The sequence below is a fragment of the Hemitrygon akajei genome, chromosome 6 (assembly GCF_048418815.1).
Source record: "Hemitrygon akajei chromosome 6, sHemAka1.3, whole genome shotgun sequence".
Classification (NCBI taxonomy): Eukaryota; Metazoa; Chordata; class Chondrichthyes; order Myliobatiformes; family Dasyatidae; genus Hemitrygon; species Hemitrygon akajei.
In genome coordinates, this window is record NC_133129.1 from 70,282,741 (window position 1) to 70,306,486 (window position 23,746).

Consider the following 23,746-nt stretch of genomic DNA (forward strand, 5'->3'; position numbering starts at 1 on the left):
CTCTTTGGTATGTTAGGTGTGTCCTCCACCATGAAGACCGACACAAAATAGTCATTCAAAGCCTCAGCCATTTCCTCATTATCCAATATCAATTCCCCTTCTTGTCCTCCAAGGGACCTATATTCACCTTAGCCCCCCTTTTCTACTTATATAATTATAAAAACATTTACTAACCATTTTTATATTTTCTGCTAGCTTATTTTCATAATCTAGCTTCCATTTCTTTATTGCTCGCTTCGTGGTACTTTGCTGCTTTTTAAAGCTTTCCCCAATCTTCCAGTTTCCCACTACTCTTGGTGACTTTGTATGCATGAGCTTTTAGTTTGATGCCTTCCTTTATTTCCTTAGTTATCCAAGGCTGGCTCTCCCCACCTGTACCGTCCTTGCTTTTAACTGGAATATACTTTTGTTGTGAAAAATCTCTTAGAAAGCCTTCCACTGTTCCTCAACTGTCCCACTATATAGCCTGTGTTCCCAGTCTACACTAGCCAAATCCAACCTCATTCCATTGTGGTCTCTATTATTTAGGCATAATACACTGTAAAAAAGGATACAGTCCTAATTTATTCAAACTTTTCTTATAACTCAGGTTCTCCAGACCTGGCAACATCCTTGTAAATTTTCTCTGCACTCTTTCAACCTTGTTTACATCTTTCCTGTAGGTAGATTGTAGCACACAATACTCTAAGTATCTTAAACAACTTCAACATAACATCCCATCTTCTGTACTCAATACGTTGATTTATGAAGGCAAATCTGCCAAAAGCTTTCTTTACGATTCTATCACTGTCACTTTTACTGAATTATAGACCTGTATTCCCAGATCCTCTTGTTCTATCACATTTCTCAGGGCCCTACCATTCACTGTGTAAGATCTACCCTGGTTGATCCTACCAAAGTGCAAAACCTCGCACTTGTCTGCATTACATTCCATCTGCCATTTTTCAGCCCATTTTTCCAGCTGATGCAGATCCCTATGCAAGATGTAATAGCTTTCCTCACCATCCACTAGATCTCCAATCTCAGTGTCATCAGCAAATACGATCATCCAGATCACTGATATAGATGACAACAAAGGACTCAGGATCAGTCCCTGCAGTACCACTAATCAGTGGCCTCCAGTCAAAGAGGCAACCCTCTACTACCACTCTCTGACTAGTCTCACATAGTCAATGTCTAATCCAATTTACTACCGCATCCTCAATGCTGAGCAACTGAACCTTCTTGACTAGCCTTCCATGTGGGGCTTTGTCAAATGTCTTACTAAAGCCCATGTAGACAACATCCATTGCCTTGCCTTCATTCACTTTCCTGGTAACTACCTTGAAAAGCTCTGTAAGATTGGTTAGACATGATGTACCACGCACGTCTATATCCAGTGTTCCGAAGGGATTGCTACGGTTTGGATTTGGATTTGGATAAAAATGCAGATGGCTGGGTTAGTAAATTTGCAGATGATGTGAAGATTGGTGCTGTTGATGAGCTGAGGGACATTGGAATCAAGTTCATAGCTCCCTGACATTGGCTACACAGGTTGATAGAGTAGTTAAGAAGGCACATGACATGCCTGCCATTAGCTGAGATACTGAATTCAAAAGTCAGGAAGATATGTTGCAGCTTTTTAAAGCTCTAGTTAGAATATTGCATACAGTTCTGGGTTGCCTCATTATATAAAGGATGTCGAGGCTTTGGAGAAGGTACAGAAGATGCTGCCTGGTATAATCAGAAGTTGGACTAACTTGGGTTTTTTTCTCTAGAGCAGCAGAGGTTGAGGGGAGAATTGATAGAGGTTTATAAGATTATGAGAGGCATTGATAGAGTAGACAGACAGTACCTGTTTCCCAGTGTTGAAATGTCTAATATCAGAGGGCATGCATCTAAAGTTAGTGGATGCAAGTTCAAAGGAGATGTGAGTGGCAAGTTTTTTTATACATATAGAGAGTGATGGGTGCCTGTGGTGTGATAGAGGCAGAAACATTAGAGAATTTTATGAGATGTTTAGATAGGCATATGAATGTGAGGGAAATAGAAGGATAAGAACATTGTATAGGCAAAATGGATTTGTTTAGCTGGCCATTTGATTACTAATTTAATTGGTTCAGCACAACTTTGTGGGTTGAAGGGACTGTTCCTGTGCTGTACTGTTCTATGTAAGCACTTTACTGCATGAAAAGATGGATGAAACTGCAATTGCATAGCAACTTTGCCCACCATATGTGGCCAACCTACAAACTCTTTTTGACATGAAATCATTGGTACAATGGGGGGGAAAAACAGGGGCTGAAATTCATTTCGATTTCTAAACTCTAACCATGTGTATCTACTATTGCTCTTGGCCATATCTTACCTGGTGCTGGAGGGTTTGTTGTCATTTCTATTGAACATCCAAAATCTATTTAAAACAAAAGGTAAATATTAGGAATGGAAATTATAGATTTGGTGACAATTAAAAGGGAAAACCTGAACAGTGATAGGGTTGTATCCCATAAAAACAGCAATTACAGAAGCTGAGAATATAGCAACATACAGACTTTATGTAAAAAATCAATACTTGTCAAGCAGCACATTATTCTTGAGGGTTTGTCCCAATGGTTTGAGCCTTAGCCAACAAACAATCCCAGGAGTATAAATGGCATCTTTTTTTCTTATCAAGTTTGGCAGCAGAATTTGAAGTAATACTGTATAACTTACACACTAATAATACTTACACTTCTGTGTGTCCTATGCTTACAGATGGTATCTGACAATGCTATACTTCAATCTAGGTCAATTTTATCCAATCCAGTGGCTGTACCATCTCTGCAATGACTGTTACCATGGTCTGTGAAATGAAGGTGCTATAAACATACTTCCTCAGAAGGCTAAGGAAATTTAGCCTGTCCTTATTGATCCTCACCAATCTTATAAATGCACCATTGAAAACATCCCATCTGGATGCAGTTATAAAAAGTGGCACATGCCAGCTTGGTATGGCAACTGCTCTACTCTAGACCATAAAAATAGCAGAGCTGTGCTGAGCAGTGCCCACATCATGAAAACCAGCTTCCCCTTCATGGACTCTATCTACACTTCTCACTGCTTCAGAAAATCAGCTAGCATAATCAAAGACTTGACTTAAAACCTCCCACCCAGGATATTTTCTCTTCGCCAATTAGGCATAAGCTACAAAAACTTAAAAACATGCATCACCAGGTTCAAGGACAGCTTTTTACCTGCTGTTAAGGTGCATTAATGGACCTTCTATACATTAATGATCAACCACTGACCTCACAATCACATTGACCTCTTTCTTCCTTATTAGGGAGAGAGAGCCTGTGGTATGTCAAATACTGGGTGAACGAGTAGTCTTTGGAGTACTGCAAGTCTGTGTCATGCTTCAGTGCTCGGTGGTGGGGGCCGATGCTTTTTTCTGCCTGTGGGGGGATGGGGAATCATGCTTGTTTCTGCTTTCGTGCGGGAGGGTGGGGAGCTGGAGGGGGGACTTTGGGGTTCTAACTGTCATTCATTCGTTATGGGCACTCCTCTGTTTTTCGTGGATGGTTGGGAAGAAAAAGCATTTCAGGTTGTATATTGTATACATTTCTCTGACATTAAATGTACCTTTGAAACAATCTTAAACACAAAAGATTCTGCACATGCTGGAAAAGCGAAGCAACACTGGAGGAACTCAGCAGGTCAGGCAAGATCCATGAAGATATGAGAACAGTCAACATTTTGGGCCCAGCAAAGGAAGTGGCAAGATGCCAGAATAAGGTGACGGGATTGGAAGGAGTACAAGCTAGAAGGTGACAAGTGCAATCAGGTGGGTGGGGGTGTTGGGCAGAATGTGGGGGGTGGGTGTCAGGTAGATGTCTTAGGAATGGAGATGTGGGTGAAGGCACCATCAATGGTCAAGGAAGGGAAACCCAGTTCTTTGACATCTTTGAAGGAGGAAAGCTTCATCCTGGGAACAGATGCTGCAGAGACAAAGGATCTGAGTAAAGAGAATGGCATTTTTACAAGGGACAGGGTGGAAAGTGGTGTAGTCAAGATAGCCATGGAAATCAGTAGGCTTATAAAAGATATTGGTAGGCAGTTTGCCCTCAGAGATGAAAACAAAGATTGAGAAAGGGGAGAGAAATGTCAGGAATGGACTGACTGAGTTTAAGGACAGGGTGGAAATTGGAGTCAAAGTTGATGAAATTGACAAGCTCAGCATGGGTGCATGAAGCAGCATCAATGCAGTGAGCAATACAGTGCAGAAAGAGTTGGGGAGAATTACCAGGGAAGAGTTGGAACATAGAATGTTCCATGCAGCTGAAGGCTGGGGACCATGCAGGTGCCCACAGAGACACTTTGAGTTTGTAGAAAGTGGAAGGAACCAAAAGAGAAACTGTTGAGGGTGAGGACTAGTTTGCCAGGGTGAGGGTGTTGGTGGAGGGGAAGTCGTCAGGTCTGTAGTTGAGAAAGAAACGGAGGGCTTTAAGGTCTTCTCGACGGGGGACAGAAGTGTATAGGACTAGACATCCATGGTGATCAGGGCAGGGAATTTAAAGTTGGTGAGGAGATCGCAAACATGTAAAGTGATGCGGAGGTAGGTGGGAAGAGACCGAACCAAGGGGGATAAAATGGAGTTGCAGTACAGTATATGGATACGAGTTCAGTGGGGAGGAGCAGGTAGAAACAATGGCAGTCAGGTTTGTGGATCTTGGGTAGGAAGCAGAAAGGAGCTGTGCAGGGTAACAGAACTGTTAGGTTGATGGCAGTGGAAGGGAGATCTTTTGGTGATGGCGCAGAGGACAACAGCCTGATGTTTCTTACTGGGGTCCTTTTCAAGGGGTAAGGGAGTCTGAGAGTTGCCAGCCAGTCTCAGGAAGGTAAAAGTCAGCCTGCCAGAGTACAACAGCACCTCCTTTGTCTGCAGGTTTGATGGTGAGGGTCGGACTGGTGCAGAGACTGTAGGGCTCAAAGGTGTGTCTCGTCAGCAATTACAGGTGAAAAGATCCAGAGCAGGGTGTCTAACAGGAGGAAAGTTGGAGATGGAAGAAAGGGTCATCATTGCGGAGTGAGGGATCCTGGCCAAAGAAGTGATGGACGTGACAGAAGAAGAGCTCAATGTCATGGCAAGCACAAAATTCACTAAGGTGCAGGAGGAGGAGGGCAAAGGTAAGGCCCTTGCTGAGGACAGAATGTGCTGCCTCAGAGAGAAGGTTGGAGGGAATGGTGAAGACATGGCAGGGATTAGAGCTGGGATCAGAGGGGAGGGGAATTGGTGGTGATAAAGGGGAGGGCTGGGGTGTTCAGGGAAGATAGGATGCGAAGAAGATGGAGACCCTGAGGACCCAAGAGGTGATGGAGAAGCCTCAGACTCGGGGTTGGGGAGTATCTGAGGGGAAGTGGAGCCCAGCAGCAAAGAGAAAGGTCTCGGCCTTGAGATGGTAGCAGCCAAGGTTGGAGGCCACATAATTGAACCCGCGTAGCCTCCAACCTGTTGGCATGAAGATTTATTTCTCTGACTTCCAGTAGTTTTCCCCCCTTTCCCTCTTCTTCATTTCCCCTATCTGCCCCCCTTCCTTCTCAGATTCACCTATCACGTAGCCCTGGTGCCCCTCCTCCTTTCCTTTCTCCCATGGTCCACTTTCCTCTCCTCAGATTCCTTTTTCTCCAACCCTTTACCTTTTCTACCTATCATCTCCCAGCTTCTTAATTCATCCCCCCACCCACCTGGATTCAGCTATCACCTTCTAGTTTGTATTCCATTACCCCTCCCCCCACATTCTTATTCTGGCAGCTTCCCCCTTCCTTTCCAGTGCTGATGAGAGGTCTCAATCCGAAACATTGACCGTTTGTTCATTTCCACAGATGCTACCTGATCTGCTGAGTTCATCCAGCATTTTGTGTGTGTTGACTTCACAATCTTACACTGCACTTTGTGACTGTAGCATATATTCTGCAATCTGTTATTGCTCTTCTCTAGTACTTGCATTTGAAATGATCTGTATGGTTGCTTTGAAAAACTATTTCCACTGTATGGCAACATATGCATTTCTCTCAGATACATCACTACTAAGGTGCAAAGGACTTTAATATAGACTGGCAAGATAGATTTCCAATCTAAGCACCAAATGCAATACTAGCAAATCACAGGAATAAAAACTGGAAGTTAGAATGGTGAACCCATGAACTTGAAGGATATTAAACAAATAAATACGGGAATTCAAAGAGGAAATTAAATTTTAATCTACAAAATCTAAATGCATTCTGGAACTAGAACATCCTCCTTCAGTTGGTTCCTAAACCCATGGCCAATTTTATGGATTAGTCAGCTACCACACACTGGTGCAAATCACTCTCTTTAATTATTACAAGAGTATACAGCTGCAAAGATAAATGGTCATTTTATTTTACTGCACTAAGGTAAGCTGTAACTTCAAGCAGCTTTCTTGAACACAAATTCTTGAGATATGCAAGTCCCGAGCATGGCTAGCATATGTTACCCTTTCCTAGCTAACCATGACAGCTAATTCTCACACTGTTGTATCCTGCTGGCTACAAAGTACATCCATTATGCAGATAAGCTGAGAATTTCAGGATCATGTCCAATGAAAATGAAAGAATTATGATACACATCTGTCATATTGTGTGTGAAATGGGTGCACAACTGGAGATGATGTCAATCCCAGATGTTTCCTGCTTCTATCTCTACCACCCTTGTCACAGTTCCTCCAGCACTTTGTGTTTTGTTCTGATTTCCAGCATTTGCAGAATCTGGTGTTTATCATTTGTCTACTCTTTATTTAAATCATCCCCTTGTGTGTATGTATGTATCTCCTCTTTAGTGAGATCAGCTGCAATTAACGCCCCATCAATATCTTTGCAGTCAGCACGATCACCATTTTATGGCCTTCATATTATTATTAGCAATAATCTTTGTTTGCTCAACCCCTCCCCTACAACTTAAAGCACGCTTCATCTGTAACATCTCAATCCCAATGAACAGTCTTCAACCCAAAACACAACTTCTTTTTGTTGCAGCAGATGTAGAACTCTTGTTACAGAATTCTGTTTAGGCCTCATCTGCAGGATTACATAAAGTTCTGTTCACGCCACCATAGGAAGGATGTTGAGGCTTTGGAGAGGGTGCAGAAGAGGTTTATCACATGCTTAAAGGGATAAGCTATCATGAGAGGCTGGATAAACTTGGGTTGTTTTCTTTGCAGCAGCGGAGGATGAGGGGAGATCTAAAAGAGGTTTATAAGATTATGAGAGGCATAGATAGAGTGGAGAGTATCCTTTTCCAAGGGATGAAATGTCTCATACCATCTGGGGGCTGTGAGGGGTAAGAGGCACATGAATATAAGGAAGATGGAGGGATATGGTTGTGTAGGTAGCAGGAGTTCGTTTTGGGGGATTCTTTGATTTACTTTTTAGCTGGTTCAGCATAATATCATGGGCCAAAGGGCCTGTTTTAGTGCTGCACAGTTCTATGCTCTAGACGCTGCCTGACCTGCCAATTATTTTCAGCATTTCTACTTTTAATTTCAGATTTCCAGCGTCTGCGTCTTTATTACCCCAATATAAGTCACGGGTTGGGGAACCAATGTCGAAGATGCCCTATGATACCATATAGACAGGTACATTCAAATTAAGCCACTGGTCTGTCGTCAGAAGGGAATCTATACTGATCCAAGATAACAATACACCACAAAGAATGTAGTTTAAATAATTTAACTAGCAATCGTAACCTACAACAATAAAAAGCACCAATGTACTCTCGTACATTAACAATACCGTACTAACGGAGGACAAAACAAGCATCGAAGAAAAATAAACTGCAGGTAGAATGTTGCAGGAATAACTTCTGAATTTTTTTTTCCATACAATGGTAACTACTACTGATATACAGTATTCTGCTTTTATTGATAGAATTCCTCTAGTATTATAGAAGGGGAAATGATCGGCCAGGCGTGATCCTGGAAACATGCATGTGCACGGCAAGAATGATTAAAATCTAACCCATACTGTGGCAGGGATGACACTGCCGTTACTGTCACCCTCTCAGTCACTACACCCGGAGATCGTCCGCTGCTTCCGGGACAGCTGACGTCACGTAGGGCGCGAAGGGTCGGTAGGGGTGGGGGAGATGGCGGTTTGCTGCAGGCCTGCAACGCACGGTGGAGGCAACAACTTGCTCAGGAACACATCAACCTAGCCCAGCCTTCCCTTCAGAAAGTTTATTTTGCCCTCCCGTAGACCTACCAATCGACTCCCACACCCTCCTCCACGCCGGTCTCCGTTACTGACGTCCTCACATTCGGCGACAGATGTGTTAACAACTGACAGCCACTTACACCGCCAATGCGGGCAAAACACGCATGCGCGTCGTCGGGTACGCGCGAGCGCCTTCACACCGGCACGCATGCGCACTTCCTATCGGACGGGTATGTTAGATCGTCTTCATACCGGAACTTATGCGCGCTGTCTACCTGTTGGGTTCGCTCAATTTCCTTGACGCCGGCACGCATCTTAACAAATCTTGATCTTGAAGCTTTTTAAAATGTCGTGGTTAAAATGAACAATCTACCAAAGGGCGTTAAAAGTGATAGCACTCTCTCACGTTCTCAGGTACATTGCACACAATCTCGATGGAGGCGTCCACCTGCTATGATATTAGTGCGCATGCGTTTGATCGCGGTTAAAGGGGCCGGGTTTTAAAATTGCGTAGATGTAAAGCAAGGACGGAGAGAGGTTGTGAGCTTTGAAATGATGATCTTAGTTGTAGATTCCCCTGATGAAGTGGAATAATTGTCAGGCTGTCTCAGAATCAAATTCTTCAACAAGATCTCCAGTCGTTCCACATGGAAGGTTAGTTAAGAAGGTTCAGTCGTTAGGTATTAATGCTGGAGTAATAAAATGGATTCAACAGTGGCTAGATGGGAGATGCCAGAGAGTAGTGGTGGATAATTGTTTGTCGGGATGGAGGCCGGTGACTAGCGGGGTGCCTCAGGGATCTGTTTTGGGCCCAATGTTGTTTGTAATATACATAAATGATCTGGATGATGGGGTGGTAAATTGGATTAGTAAGTATGCCGATGATACTAAGGTAGGAGGTGTTGTAGATAATGAGGTGGGTTTTCAAAGCTTGCAGGGAGATTTATGCCGGTTAGAAGAATGGGCTGAACGTTGGCAGATGGAGTTTAATGCTGAGAAGTGTGAGGTTCTACATTTTGGCAGGAATAATCCAAATAGAACATACAGGGTAAATGGGAGGGCATTGAGGAATGCAGTGGAACAGAGAGATCTAGGAATAACAGTGCATAGTTCCCTGAAGGTGGAGTCTCATGTAGATAGGGTGGTGAAGAAGGCTTTTGGAATGCTGGCCTTTATAAATCAGAGCATTGAGTACAGAAGTTGGGATGTAATGTTAAAATTGTACAAGGCATTGGTAAGGCCAAATTTGGAATATTGTGTACAGTTCTGGTCACTGAATTATAGGAAAGATATCAATAAATTAGAGAGAGTGCAGAGCCGATTTACTAGGATGTTACCTGCGTTTCAGCACTTAAGTTACAGAGAAAGGTTGAACAAGTTAGGTCTCTATTCATTGGAGCGTAGAAGGTTGAGGGGGGATTTGATCAAGGTATTTAAAATGTTGAGAGGAATAAATAGAGTTGACGTGAATAGGCTGTTTCCATTGAGAGTAGGGGAGATTCAAACGAGAGGACATGATTTGAGAGTTAGGGGGCAAAAGTTTAAGGGAAACACAAGGGGGTATTTCTTTACTCAGAGAGTGATAGCTGTGTGGAATGAGCTTCCTGTAGAAGTAGTAGAGGCCAGTTCAGTTGTGTCATTTAAGGTAAAATTGGATAGGTATATGGACAGGAAAGGTGTGGAGGGTTATGGGCTGAGTGCGGGTAAGTGGGACTAGGTGAGATTAAGAGTTTGGCACGGACTAGGAGGGCCGGAATGGCCTGTTTCCGTGCTGTGATTGTTATATGGTTATATGGTTCTTCTAAACTACTGTAATGTGTTTAGGGCAACCTTTTGAACAGTTCCTCAAGAGACAACTCTCCGTTAAGAATCAACCTAGTAAACCTCTGATCTGCAGTGCAAATAAGCCTCACTAATTAAAGGAGAATTAAACTACATACAACACTGCAATTTGGTCTCATCAAAACCTGTACAGTAGCAACAAGATATACTTTAAATCCCATTCTCATTGCAAAGTTCAAAGTAGATTTATTATCCACCATATACCTGACTTTCATATTTATTTCCTGGAATTCACAGTAGAACAAAGAAAAAAAACATAATGAAAAACTATTTACAAAGACTGACAGACAACGAGTGTGCAAAAGAAAACTGCAAGTACCAAAAAAAACTAAAAACATCAGTTGTAGAGTCCTTGAAAATGAGTCAATAGATTATAGAATCATTTCAGCGTTAAGGTGAGTGAAGTTATTCATACTGGTTTGGTAGCCTGATAATTGAGGGGTAATAACTTCCAGAACCTGGTGGTATGAGGTCTGAGGCTCCTGTACCTCCTTGCTGATGGCAGCAGCAAGAAGAGAGCACTGGGTTGAATGGTGGAGATCCTTGATGGTGGATGGTGTTCTTTTGTGACAGTGCAATAGTAGTTATTGAATTGACTTTATTTCTTACATCCTTCACACACATGAGGAGTAAAAATCTTTATGTCACGTCTCCATCTAAATGTGCAATGTGCAATCATAGTAATTTATAATAAATAGACAGTCAATGTAACATAGAAATACACTCAAATCAGCATGAGTTAATCAGTCTTATGACCTGGTGGAAGAAGCTGTCCCAGAGCCTGTTGGTCCTGGCTTTTATGCTGCGGTACCATTTCCCTGATGGCAGCTGCTGGAATAGATTGTGGTTGGGGTGACTCAGGTCCACAATGATCTTATGGGCCCTTTTTACACACCTGACTTTATAAATGTCTTGACTCATGGGAAGTTCACAACTACAGATGTGCTGGCTGTCTGCACCACTCTCTGCAGAATCCTGCGACTGAGGGAGGTACAGTTCCCATACTAGGCAGTGATGCAGCCAGTCAGGATGCTCTCAATTGAGCCCCTGTAGAAAGTTCTTAGGATTTGGAGGCCGATACCAAACTTCCTCAACTGTCTGAGGTGAAAGAGGCGCTGTTGTGCCTTTTTCACCACACAGGTGGTGTGTACAGACAACGCGAGATCCTCAGTGATGTGGATGCCGAGGAACTTAAAGCTGTTCACCCTCTTGATATCAATAGGGGTAAGCCCGTCTCTATTCCTCCTGTAATCCACAATCAGCTACTTTGTTTTTGCAACATTGAGGGAGAGGTGGTTTTCTTGACAACACTGTGTCAGAGTGATAACTTCTTCCCTGTAGGCCACCTTGTTATTGTTTGAGATTAGGCCAATCAATGTAGTGTCAGCAAATTTAATTAGCAGATTAGAGCTGTGGGTGGCGACACAGTCATGTTTATACAGGGAGTAAAGGAGGATACTTAGTACATAGCTCTTTGAGACTCCTGTATTGAGAGTCAGAGGAACAAAGGTGAGGGAGCCCACTGTTACCACCTGCCAGCGATCTGACAGGAAGTCCAGGATCCAGCTGCATAAGGCAGGGTCAAGGCCAAGGTCTCTGAGTTTCTTGTTGAGCATGGATGGAATTATTGTGTTGAATGCTGAACTGTAGTCCAAGAACTGCATTCTCACATAAGCATCCCTCTTATCCAGATGTATAAGTACACTGTATAGAGCAGTGGCTATTGCATCATCTGTCGATTGGTTGTGTCGGCGAATTGTAGGGGGTCCAGATTGGGTGGTAGCAAGCTGCAGATGTAATCCTTGACCAGCTTCTCAAAGTATTTGCTTATTATTGAGGTGAGTGCGACAGGATGTCAGTCGTTCAAGCATATTACCTTGGTCTTTTTTGGTACAGAGACAATTGTGGATAATTTGAAGCAGGAGGGCCTTTCTAATGACTTGTTTTATCCTTGAAACATTGAATGTTTATTCCTCTTCATAGATGATGCCTGACTTACTGTGCTGCTCTAGATTTCCAGCATAAGCAGAATCATTTATGTTTACCTTTCTGTTAATTTGTTCCGCAAGATCCCTCTACTACAATATTCTGTGGTCACTTGCCATTTAATCAATATCCTACCATCTCCACACATTAATCTCTTCCTAATTAATACCCTGTCACCACTGAGATCTCATCACTAGGACAATGAACTGTTTACCTTTTACTGGTGCTGTGCACTTCACATACATTTTAAATACAGTATATTTTCTTAACTTAGTTGCAGTAATGTATCGTTTTATGTGCTGTGATATATGTGTTGTGGGTGCACTGTGGTCAGGAAGAACATTGGTTGTATACAAACATCCCACCCTGCAAAAACTCATTTCAGGGAGGTAGCACCACCCCCCGCAACCCCCGCAACCCCATACCCCCCCCCCAGTCAACCTCCAAGGGTGTATGTATACAGGACATTTAGGACATTTGATAATGAAAGAACACAACAATTAATTTGATCACATATGAACCTATACACACACACACGCACGCACACACACACACACACACACACAGTATATTCCTTGTTGAGTATTTTGTTGGCAGTCTCAATACTAATAGCTAAATGCTAATGCAAATACATTTTCTATTTCTTTTGCAAACTTTCTTTGTACTGTGATGTGGCTTGCTTGGCAGATTTGAGCATTTTGCTGGAAGTCTCAACCTTATAGCAGTCTGTGTCAATGAATTTGTTAATTTTGCAAGACATCAGATTCACAAGTGTTTTGTGAGACAGCTGACTTCTGAATTCTGTCTTAATGTGACACACTGTGCTAAATGCCCTTTCTACATCACACCTGAAAGCTCCTGACATAGAATGCTCTGGCATCTTTGAAGAACTACTTTGTCTTGTAAGGGGGGGGGGGGCGGGGGATCTCTTGTGCTTCCTCGCTTAGCAACTGCCTCCTTGCCAGGTACCCAATAAAAAGCTCTTCATCTGGGCAGTGAATTTCAGTGTTGCTCACATCTATCTACTGAACGTTCTGTTCTCTCAATACCTTTGGCTCAATAAATCTGCTTGGTGGACAATGAAAGAGAGAGAGAGAGGTCGACTGTAAAGCCTGCCCACAGAGAAAGCTGATAGGTCTACTTAGCACAAAGAGAGACCAATCAGGATGCTCTCTCTCTCACTCTCTCACTACATCTGTCACTTGCTCTCTGTCTCTCTCTCTCTCTCTCCTTCTCTCACTTGCTTGCTCTCAAAAAAATTGATTTCCGGGATATTGTATGTAATTTGCAGGCGTCAGGGAGTCGCTATCAATATGCAGGAAACTCCCAGAACTTCCGGGAGAGGTGGGATGTCTGTGTATATATGTACAGACAGATGACAATAAACATGAACGTACCAAATTTTTGCTCATTTGCTTAACTTTTGGAAACTGGCATCTTTACAACTTGTTTCCCTGCTCATTCGTATCAGTGACAAAATTGGTTACCATTCATTCTATCATTTAATCCAAGTCATAAAGTTCAACGTACATTTAGTATAAAAGTATTTATACAACCTTGAGATTTGTCTCCTTACAGGCAGTCACAAAGCAAAGAAACCCAAAATAACTCATTAAAAAAAAGGTATCAAACACCCAACATGCAGAGAGAAAAAAACAAATCATGGAAACAATAAAAGTAAGCAAATAGCATTCAGAACTGAAGTTTTACAAAAGTAAATCCACAGACACAAAGCCAAGCATCACAGCAGCTGGAGTGGGCTGCAGCCTCATTCAGTGCAGAGCGGAGTAAACATTGCAGAGCAGCAAGCAGAACTGGTCTGTCCCTCACCTCCGGTCCCAACATCTTGACCTATTCAACCTGGCCCAGTGCTTAAATTGTCCAAACATTTGGTCATTCCTCACTCTTGGACCCTGGCCCTGCCCTTCAAACGCTCTTGGGACGGTGCCCCACTGCCTCAATTCAGCCATAACCAAAACAATGATAATTAATCATAGGAATCTATCAATGACCATTCTGAATGAAAACCCCAATGGTGGGAAACTTTGAAAACCATATTTGCCTTCTTTGTGATAGTACTTGCATGCTCGTACTATATCGTCCTCTGATACGATAACGCCAAGGAAATTAAAGTTACTGACCCTCTTCACCTCTAATCCCCTAGTGAGGATTGACTCATGACCTCCAGTTTCTTCCTCCTTTTGTCAATAATCACCTCTGTGGTTTGTTTGATTTTGAAAGAGAGGTTGTTGTTGTAGCACAATTCAACCAGATTTTTCATCTCCCTCTTGTATTCCGGTGCATCACTACCTTTGATTCAGCCATCAACAGTGGTGTTGCCAACAAACTTAAAATAGCATTGGAGCTGTGCTTAACCACACTGTCATAAGTGTAAAGCGAGTAGAGCAGGGGGCTAACCATCAGCCTTGTGGTGCACCTGTGTTGATGGAGATTGTGCAGGAGATGTTACAAATCCGAACTGACTGGGTCTGCAAATGAGAAAACCGGTTACACAAGGAGGTATCAAGGCCTAGGTATTGGAGCTCAGTGATTAGTTTTGAAGGGATGATGATTTTGAAAGCTGAGCTGTAGTCAATAGAGAGTATTCTGATGTATGCCCCTTCACTGTCCAGATGCACCAGGGTTGAATGGCATCTGCTGTAGACCTGTTGTGAGCAGGCAAATTGAAGTGGATCTAAGTCACTCTTCAAGCAGGAGTTGATAAGTTCATTGACCAACCTCTCAAAGCATTACATCGCCGTGGATGTAAGTGTTATTGGATGGTAGTTACTGAGGCAGGTTATCACATTCTTCTGTAGTCAGCATGGTTTCCTCAAGAGAAAATCTTGCTGCATTGGTAGAAGAAATGAAAGGGTTGACTGTTTTCTAAATGGAGATAAAATACAAAAAAAATGGAGGAGCAAAGAGACTTGGGAATCCTTGTGCAGGATTCCCTAAAGGGTAATTTGCAGGTTGAGGCTGTGGTGAAAGAAGCAAATGCAATGTTAGCATTCATTTCAAGAAGACTAGAATATAAAAGCAAGGATGTAATGTTGAGAATTAGTAAAGCACTTGTGAGGCCTCACCTTGAGCATTGCGAGCAGTTTTGGATTTCACGACATATGCCAGTGATATTGAACCTGATTCTGATTTTGCCTGCAGTAACTTCCCCCTGGTGCCTTTCCCTTTTGCCTTTGCCTGAATGCAGGAAGGAGGAGGCCATTCACATGATCAGATTTCCCAAAGTGCAGTCTAGAATTGGAACAGTAGGCATTGTTGATGGTAGGATAGAAGTGGTCAGATGTGTTGGGTCCCTTGATGCTGCAGGAGATGTGCTAATGGTAATTGGGCAGGGATTTCTTCAAGCTAGCCTGAATGAAATCACCGACAAGAATCACACTGAAAGGCATCAGGGTAGGTGGTTTGCTGCATTCATTTTACCTTCTACCTTCACAAGCCTTCCAGGACCTGCTGCTGTGAAGCATCCCCGCAGCATGATTCAGCCTTCACCTTTCTTCACAATGGGGATGGTGTATTTTTGATGATGTGTGGTGTTTGGCTTACGCCAAAAAGTGTGTTTAGTCTGATGGCCAAAAAATCTCAATTTTGGTTTCATCAGACCATAGAACTTCCAGCTGACTTCAGAGTCTCCCACTTGCCTTCTGGCAAACTCTAGCCAAAATTTCATGTGAGTTTTTTTTTCCAACAATGGCTTTCTCCTTGCCACTCTTCCATAAAGCTGTGACTGGTGAAGCACCCCGTCAAGTTGTTGTATGTGCAGACTCTCCCATCTCCACCGTTGAAGCATGTAATTTCTCTAGAGTTGTCATAGGTCTCTTGGTGGTCTCCCTCATCAGGCCCCTTCTGCATTATCACTCAGTTTTTGAGGACAGCCTGTTTTAGGCAAATTTACAGCTGTGCCATATTCTTTCCATTTTTTGATGATTGACTTAACTGTACTCCAAGGGGTATTCAGTGATTTGGAGATGTTCTTGTATCCATATTGTGACTCGTGCTTTTCAATAACCTTTTCAGATTTGCTTGGAGAGTTCTTTTATCTTCCATGGTGTAGTTTTTTGCCAGGATACTGACACACCAGCAGTTGGATCCATCAGATACAAGTGTATTTTTACAACAATTAATTGAAACATCTTGACTGCACCAGTTAATCTCCATTTAACTAATTATGTGGCTTCTAAAACCAGCTGGCTGCAGCAGTGATGATTATGTGTGTCAAATTAAAGGGGGTGAATACTTGTGCAATCAAATATTTTGTATTTTATATTTGTAATTAATTTAAATCACTTTGTAGAGATCTGTTTTCACTTTGACATGAAAGAGTCTTTTTCTGCTGATCAGTGTCAAAAAAGCCAAATTAAATCCACTGAGATTCAATGTTGTAAAACAATAAAACATGAAAACTTCCGGGGGGGGGGGGGGTGAATATTTTTTATTGGCACTGTACATGTATATAAAATATACAGTATAACCATATAATGTATATTGAAATGAGGTAACATTTCTTTGAATCAGTGTAAAACAGAATACACATATCACACAAAACTTATGAAAGTAAGGATAAAATCTACAGCTGAATCGCACATAAATAACAAGCTAAAGTGCATTAATATTAAATATTGTAAGGTTTGCAACAGAGCTCGCTATGCCAGCTGCTCAGGTTTTTCTCCTGAACTGTAGCTGCTTCTCTCTTTCTTAAAATCTAAACATACCCAAATTACACTGGTGATATTTTGATTAACACAACCTTCCATTTTTACCGTACCATCTCCATTCTGTATGCCCCTGTGGAAATGTTTGATGTTGAAACATTATCACAACAAAGATGCTTTGATGTTGAAACATTACCAATACAAAAGGGTTTAAGGTGCAGAAAAATAGTGTTTTTGAGTTTATCTGCAGTCAAAAACAGAGTAATAAATGTTTCCACTAGTACTCACACTAATGTATGCTCTTTGAAGACAGAACTAAATATACCAGAGTTATCTTGTTACTTTGGCATGTTACATTCATAATATTTTCACCTAGCATGGATACAGGTGAAAACATATTTTACATATAAATATTTCAGGATTCCTTTTCAAAATTGTAGTCAATTTGAAAGGTTCACCTCTGAGATTGGGACCTATCAATAGTTTTTAATACTTGGGATAAGAATTTATATCAATTTTCTTTTCAGCATTGATTCAGTGACCCAGCTGCAGGCACGTGACTACACCAGTCCTTGTTAATTAAAGGCTAGCAATGTTTGCTTTTTGATTTTCTTTTAATCTTTTCACTTAATGAAAATAAAATTATTTTTCAAAAACCCCATTCTAAATTGGCAGACTTCAAATGTGGACAAGTTTCATTTTGATGAATTAACTTTTCTTAGGCTTCCAGCCGGATTCAAGTATCAATTTTAACTGATGGTTCGATGTCACACTTTGCAAGGCATTTCTAGTCCGGAGGAGATGGTTATCAACTTCAGGAGAACTCACACCACTCACACCCCATTTTCCATCGGCAGCACAGCAGTTACATACTCTTGGAACCTACCTCATGCACAACCTCGCGCTTCTGGGTCCCAGAACACATCCAACACAGTTTTGTCAAATGTGTTCAGGAACATTTCCTTAATCAGTAGATAGAAGACCCTAAAGAGAGTGTGTGATACTTGTTCTTCTATTAGGGAATGAGACAGGGCAGTTAACAGAAGTTTGTGTGGGGGAATGTTTTGCATCTAGTGATCACAATAACAATAGTTTCAAAGTAATTATGCAAAAGATAGGTCTGGTCCACGGGTTGAAATTCTAAATCAGAGGAAAGCCAATTTTAATAGCATCAGAAATGATCTAGGAAGTATGGATTGGGACAGGCTGTTTTCTGGCAAAGGTGTTCTTGGCAAGTGGAAGGCCTTCAAAAGTGAAATTTTAAGTGTACAAAGCTTGTATGTGCCTGTCAGAATAAAGTAAAGATAACAAGTGTAGGGATCCTTGGTTTTCAAGGGATATTAAGGCCCTGGTTATGAAAAAGGAAGGTGTTTAACAGATATAGGCAGGTAGGAACAAATGAAGTGCTTATGGAGTATAAGAAAATGCAAGAGGACATGTCAGAAAGAAATCAGGAGGGATAAAAGAAGGCATACACTTGCTCAAGCAGACAAAGTGAAGGAGAAGCCTAAGGGATTCTACAGATAAGTTAAGAGCAAAAGGATTGCAAGGGACATAATTGGACCTCTGGAAGATCAGAAAGGTAATTAATATGTGGAACCAGAAGAGATGGGGGAGATCTTAAGTGTTTTTTTTTGCACCTGTATTTATTCAGGAGACAGACATGGAGTCTGTAGAAGTGAGGCAATGTAACATCAACTTCATGGACCCTATACAGATTACAGAGGAAGAGGTGTTTCCTGTCCTGAAGCAAATCAGGATGGATGAATTCCCAGGGCCTGACAAGGTGTTCCCTTGGAATTTGCGGGAGGCAAGTGCAGAAATTGTCGAGGCCCTGGCAGAGATATTTAAATCATCATTAACGACAAGTGAGGTACAAGAGGATTGGAGGATAGCCAATGTTGTTCTGCTGTTTAAGAAAGGCTCAAATGCACCTCCCCCTCTAGAAATTATAGGCTGGTAAGCCTGACATGAGTAGTGGGAAAATTATTGGAGGTATTCTGAGGGACCAGATATATAACCATTTGGATAGACATTGGCTGATTAAAGGATAGTCAGCATGGCTTCATGAATGGTAGGTCATGTCTAACCAATCTTATTGAGTTTTTCAAGGAAGATATCAGGAAAGAAGATAAAGGCAAGGCAGTGGATATTGTCTATGTGGACTTTAGCAAGGCATTTGACAAGTTCTCCCAAGGGAGGTTGGTCAAGAAGGTTCAGTCACTCAGCATTCAAGATGAGGTAGTAAATTAAAAAAGACATCGGCTTTGTGAGAAAAGCCAGGGAGTGATTGTAGTTGGTTGCCTCTCTGACTGGAGGCCTGTAACTAGTAGAGTGTCACAGGGATTGGTGCTGGGTCCATTGTTGTTTGTCATCCATATCAACGATCTGGATGATAATGTGGTGAACTGGATCAGCAAATTTGCAGATGACACCAAGACCGGGGGTGTAGTGTCCAGCAAGGAAGGGTATCATGGTATGTAGAGGGATCTGGATCAGATGGAAAAATGGGCTGAGAAATGGCAAACACGAGGAAATCTGGAGATGCTGGAAATTCAAACAGCAACACACACAAAATGCTGGTAGAACACAGCAGGCCAGGCAGCATCTATAGGGAGAAGCGCTGTCGACGTCTCGGCCCGAAACGTCGACAGCGCTTTCCCTATAGATGCTGCCTGGCCTGTTGTGTTCTACCAGCATTTTGTGTGTGTTGCAGTGAGAAACAGCAGATGTAATTTAATCCAGGCAAGTGCAAGGTGCCAGGGTAGGTCTTACACAGTGAACAGTAGGGCACTGAGGAGCTTGGGAGAACAAAATGATCTGGGAATTCATAATTCATTGAAAGTGGATAGGGTTATAAAGAAAGCTTTTGGCACTTTGGCCTTAATAAATCAAAGTATTGAATACAGGAGATGAGATATTATGTTGAAGTTGTATAAGACATTGATGAGGCCTTATTTGGAGTATTGTATGCAGTTTTGGTCATCTCCAGGAACGATGTAAATAAGTTCTAGATAGTGTAAGTGCAAGCAGGCTTTTTCCACTGAGTTTGGGTGGGATTATAACCAGAGGTCATGGGTTAAGTGTGAAAGGTGAAACATTTAAGGGGAGCATGAGGGAAACTCCTTCACTCAGAGTGTTGTGAGAGCATGGAACGAGCTGCCAGCACGAGTGGTGCATACGACCTCGATGTCAATGCTCAAACAAAGTTTGGATAGGTACATTGATGGTAGGGGTATGGAGGGATGTGGTTCTGATGCAGGTCAATGGGAGTAGATTTCATCATGGAATACACTACCAGCAAAGGTAGTAGAGGCGGATACAACAGGGTCTTTTAAGAGACTCTTAGATAGCTACATGGAGCTTAGAAAAATAGAGGGCTATGTGGTAGGGAAATTCTAGGCAGTTTCCACAGTAGATTACATGGTTGACACAACATTGTGGGCCAAAGGGCCTGTAATGTGCTTTAGATTTCTATTATTCTGTGAACTAGATGGGCTGTTGTGCCTGTTTCTATGTTGTACTTTTCTATGACTCTAACAAAGCTCACCAATGTCTGTACTTTCTGAGGAGGCTGGAGAGAATGTGACTTTCATCCATACTCTGGTGATTCTTCAATTAGGGGACACTTTTGACGACTTGTATTTCTTAAAAGTGAAATTTCTTGAAACTCTGTTATGTTTATCTTATAACTTTTGTTTTTGGTTCTGGAATGAAGACCAGATCTAGTCACCGACCAACCTTTAAGGGAACTTTAATATTTTAAGATGTTTTTGCAGAGTTTTCACATGTGAGTGTTATTATCATCACACCATCAAAATACAGAATTTAATTTAAAATGAATGTCAAACCTGTAAATAAAAACAATGCCCTTTGATAAATTTGCTTTAACTCATTTTAAGTACATTCAGAATACATCTTTGAGACACATTTTCAGAATCAGAATCAGACTTTAATTGCCAAGTACCTATGCACATACAAGGAATTTACTTCCGGCCGATGTTGTCTCTCTGCTCATAACAATAATAATGATAAATATAAATGAAAATATAAATTGTACATACAGGTAGTGCAATCCAAGTAATAGTTAGCTGACAGTTAACCGGCAGTTAACTGTTCAGCAAAGTGACCGCAGTAGGGAAAAAACTTCTCCAGTGCCTATTAGTCTTAGTCTGGAGGGATCTGAAGTGCCTACCAGACGGAAGCAGATCAAACAGTCCGTGCGCAGGATGGGAGGAGTCCTTTATGATGTTCCCCGCCCTCTTCTTCAACCTGGAAGAGTACAGGTCCACAATAGAGGGCAGGGAGGCTCCAATAATGCGCTCGGCAGTCCTCACTGTGCGCTGTAGTCTGGTTCTATCCTGCTTGGTGGCGGCTCCAAACCACACAATGATGGAGGTGCACAGGACAGACTCAATGACTGCAGTGTAGAATTGCAGCAGCAATTCCTGAGGCAGACCGTATTTCCTCAAGAGCCGCAGGAAATACATCCGCTGCTGGGCCTTCTTCAGGATGGAGCTGATGTTCTGCTCCCACTTCAGATCCTGAGAGATGGTGGTTCCCATGATGATTCATGGTGGTTCACCATGAGATGGTGATTTTCTTAAGAAAATCAATATTTTCCTTGGCTAAGTAGCTACACATTTGTTTACTAATTGGATTATTGGAATTTTAGTCCTTTTTGACAGAATGCTGACTTTAGCATCAAAGCACTTGACTCCAGCAAATGAGTTCAGACCAATATTACTAAACAAAACTTTATTTCCCATCAAAATATGCACAGTGATGCTAATGACAAAATACTTTCAACGTTGACAAACAATGGCTTTAGTTTGACATTAACTCTGACAAAACATTTGTCTAACTAGAAGGAGCAACACTTAAAACATGTCCTTACAGTCTGCACTATTTATCAAAATCATTAGACAGCTAGAACAATTGGTTAAAAACATCCACGTGAATCATGAACAAAGGCAGCCCAGCTAAACTAGGCATTGTCTAGTCTTGTTAAAAAAACAATAATGCTTATGAAACATCTAGCTTTGAGTAGACTGAGTTTGTGCAGCCACTTTCCTCATAGGCAGACAAAAAAGATGTTTTCGATATTCTGAAATTTATGTGATTATTGAACTGTATTTTATATTGGTTTCCTTCAGTTTTTCGGTGATTTCTTTCTTTTGGCTGATAAGCTGGTGGGTGATCTGTTAATTTTTTTGTGTGTAAGGGGGATTATTGTGGGTTTTAATTTTGCTGTCCTTTTCTGCGAGTGAGGGAATTGGGGATTGTTATTGTCGCTGTTCTATTCTGCAGGGGAAGGGTGGGATTTGATGTTATTGTTGCTTTTTTCTGTGGAGGAGTGGGTGGGGGATTTTGGAGATGCAAGTTTTGTTTCTTTTCTTTTTCATGCTGAGGGGGGCAGAGGGAGTTGGTGTCTTTTCTTTTATCAACCCCATGGTCTTCTTGTATTTCATGGCTATCTGGAGAAGATGAACATCAGAGTTGTACATGCATACTTTGACAATAAAAGGAACCTTTGAACCTTTGAAGCCTCAGGAAGATGGACGTCATTTTACTCTTGTTGCTGGCCTATGGGGTATTCTCTGCTATAAAACTTTGCACTGTCTGTCTTTTCTTATCAGCAGCCCTTTTGTTTTTTTTTGATTAAATCTCCACTGTCATTTCTTCAGTCTCTGTCCACATTTTGGTAATTGTGAGGTAGTCTTAAATTTGCCTGTCTCCCTTTTTTTTTAATCTCTCTCTTTCTCATTCAAGGTACTTCTGATATTTCTCTGGGTCTTCTTCAAGAGTGTCTTTATACTTTTTAATCAGTCTGCTGATGATTTTGTGACCATCTTGACAACTTCACCACCAGTCGTGTGGTGGTAATGACATTTCTTTTTAAATAAATAGTTGGCTAACTATCGCACTTGCTAACTCAACAGGATAGCTAGCTTGTAAATGTAATTTAAATATACAGAAATAAAGTGAAGTTATTTATTTCTCTGTTAAAACACTTGAACAGTAACTCGTTTGGTAATGACATGTAATAAACATACTCTCAGATCAGGACATCAAAATGTCAGTATTATGCCATTACAGCCACATGTTCCCCATCACTTCTTTTTATGGCAACCACATAAACAGTTGTTTGAAAAAACGTGATTGGTCTCTAAAATGTGTTGCATGTTGATAATAACAGAAGTATTGGGGATAGTGGTTCTTTGTCATAAAAATGTACAAACAATAAAAAAAATAATCCATGTGAATTTGAAGTGTGTTTTAGAAGTTCTCGTGAGAAAATGTAAACTAAAGTTTTCATGAATTTAATACTTATTATTACTTCATTTTGAAGAAAAATTTACAGAGACTGGATAGGGGACAAGGCCAAAATAGTGAAATTTTGACACATTCAAATTTTTAATTCACTTAAATATTAAGAAACTATTATTTGTGAAGCATATTGAAAAAGTTCAGTTATTATTACTTAGCTTTTAAAACTACAGAGAGTCATTTGGATTTATAAAATGAAGTCATGTTTTATTAGGCAACACGAGTGAATCTGCAGATGCTGGAAATAAATAAAAACACAAAATGCTGGCAGAACTCAGCAGGCCAGACAGCGTCTATGGGAGGAGGTAGTGACGACGTTTCGGGCCGAAACCCTTCATCAGGAGTGAAGTTACATGGGATGGTCGAGGGGGGATAAGAAGTGGGGGGAGGGATGAAGTAGAGAGCTGGAAAGTGATAGGCTGAAGGGAAATGGCCTCGGGGAAGGTGGAGAATTATAATTCTCCACTTTTCCCTGGACGGAGATGAAGAGGCGTTATAAACCCGCTGTTCCTTCGGTCATTATGGGGAACGTGAACTCGCTGCCAAATAAATTGGATGAGCTAGCCTCATTAGTAAGGAATGTTAAAGAATACAAGGAATGCAGTTTAATGTGTTTTTCCGAAACATGGCTGACGGCTAACATCCCGGATGTAAATGTAGAATTACCTGGTTTTACTACGGTAAGATTTGACAGAGATGCCAAAAAGTGTGGGAAGAAGAAAGGAGGG

General features: G+C 41.6%; 2 protein-coding genes across 6 annotated transcripts in view; one reads left to right on the forward strand and one right to left on the reverse strand.

Moving 5' to 3' along the window:
- The window catches only part of inip (ints3 and nabp interacting protein), a 40,286-nt gene extending 31,649 nt beyond the window's left edge, over positions 1–8,637 (reverse strand). For 2 of the 5 annotated variants that reach the window (XM_073048617.1, XM_073048615.1), the window contains exons 1-2: positions 8,466–8,637; positions 2,348–2,392 (exon numbers count right to left, since the gene is read on the reverse strand). In XM_073048617.1, the coding sequence (XP_072904718.1) occupies positions 2,348–2,372 (25 nt within the window). In that variant the 5' untranslated portion in view covers positions 2,373–2,392; positions 8,466–8,637. Of the gene's footprint in view, positions 1–2,347; positions 2,393–8,238; positions 8,405–8,465 lie in introns of those variants that run through there. The other 3 variants (XM_073048614.1, XM_073048616.1, XM_073048618.1) reach the window with 3 other exon arrangements.
- The window catches only part of snx30 (sorting nexin family member 30), a 129,273-nt gene continuing 113,980 nt past the window's right edge, over positions 8,454–23,746 (forward strand). Inside the window, exon 1 of the mRNA XM_073048613.1 lies at positions 8,454–8,604. Coding sequence (XP_072904714.1) covers positions 8,551–8,604 — 54 coding nt within the window. The 5' untranslated portion in view covers positions 8,454–8,550. The remainder of the gene's footprint in view (positions 8,605–23,746) is intronic.